Source organism: Alligator sinensis, unplaced genomic scaffold (genome assembly GCF_000455745.1).
Source record: "Alligator sinensis unplaced genomic scaffold, ASM45574v1 scaffold210_2, whole genome shotgun sequence".
NCBI lineage: Eukaryota > Metazoa > Chordata > Crocodylia > Alligatoridae > Alligator > Alligator sinensis.
The window spans coordinates 788,323-789,522 of NW_005841946.1; the positions used below are offsets into that span (position 1 = coordinate 788,323).

Consider the following 1,200-nt stretch of genomic DNA (forward strand, 5'->3'; position numbering starts at 1 on the left):
CCTGAGGCACAGCGCCCTCAGATGGGTCTGCTGAAGGAAACGAACCCCGTGCAAGCGCGGGCTGCCTGCAGCTGCTTACTCCCTCCTTAGATCCCTCCCGAGTGCAACAGGCAAAGGCTCCCACTCCCGATTTCTGCAACTTTCGGAGGCTGCCAGCATGACTTGAAACCCAGCAAAGCGCCCCAAACCCCGCAACAGCCAACCCCTCATGATGACCGAGGTCATGAAAGTAGCCAGCTACCATTAACGAGCATTCTCTGCATGATCAGGAAGGCGGGATTCGTCTGACCTCCAATGCCAACTATTTCCCAGGCAGCTCTGTCTGCTGCAGCGCTGGCACCCCCTCTCCGCTCCCTGACAGGATCCCTCTCTCTCTCTTCTCAAGAGGGCCCGGGCCGGTGTCCAGCTCAGAGTTCACACCTGGCACCGTGCCCTGCCATTGTCCCACAAACCCACAGGCAAACATTTAATTCTTAGGAAGAGAAATCCTGCCACCCAATGTGCAAAGCATGTCTCAGTGCCACGAGGTCAGTTCTTCCAGGGGCTGCCCTGACCTCGCAAGGCTGTCAGGTGCTTCGGAGCTGCCGTCCCAAGGTGACGACCAGAAAGGACAGAGGGAAAACAACAGAGAAACTCAGCGGCTGCAAGAGGAGCCAGGGTGAACGGCAGAGGGGCCGTGCAGGCTCGCATGGGGGTGAAACAATGGGAGCAGGACAAAGTCCCGGCTGAAGCTCATCATACCTAGCAGCAACAGCACCGAGGCAGCACACCTGGAGCAGAGGTTACGGCCCAGCCCCATGCTCAGTGAGCTGCCCTTTGCCCCCTCCCCTTGCTCCAGCCCCTCAGCCCTGTGCCACGCTGCAGGTGCATGCAAGGCACATCAGGACGGCTGCCATGGAGATGCCCTTCTGTCCCATGTGGTCTGCACGGGCATCAAGTCCCCTCCGGGGGCTGGCTGAACCAGAGGACCAGACAGACTGGGCTGGGCACAGAGGGAGCAGCTGGGCTGGGTGCGCCAAGGGCCCACCCGGCAGCAAGGTGCCCCCCCATAAGGGGACTCCAGAGCCGAGGCCCCCTGCCCCGCAGAGGACACCTGCACCGGCGGCTCCACTCGCCCCCACCGCCCGCACCCCCGGGGACGAGGCAGGGCAGTACCAGCCCAGCGCAGGTGCTGAGGGAGGCGAAGGAGTCGGTGCGGTT

The 1,200-nt window shown here is 62.3% G+C and overlaps 1 protein-coding gene across 1 annotated transcript in view; it reads right to left on the reverse strand.

Moving 5' to 3' along the window:
* The window catches only part of ADAMTS17 (ADAM metallopeptidase with thrombospondin type 1 motif 17), a gene marked incomplete at its 5' end in the record, with an annotated part of 251,800 nt that extends 250,600 nt beyond the window's left edge, over positions 1-1,200 (reverse strand). The window contains one exon of the mRNA XM_006020100.3: positions 1,156-1,200. Coding sequence (XP_006020162.1) covers positions 1,156-1,200 — 45 coding nt within the window. The remainder of the gene's footprint in view (positions 1-1,155) is intronic.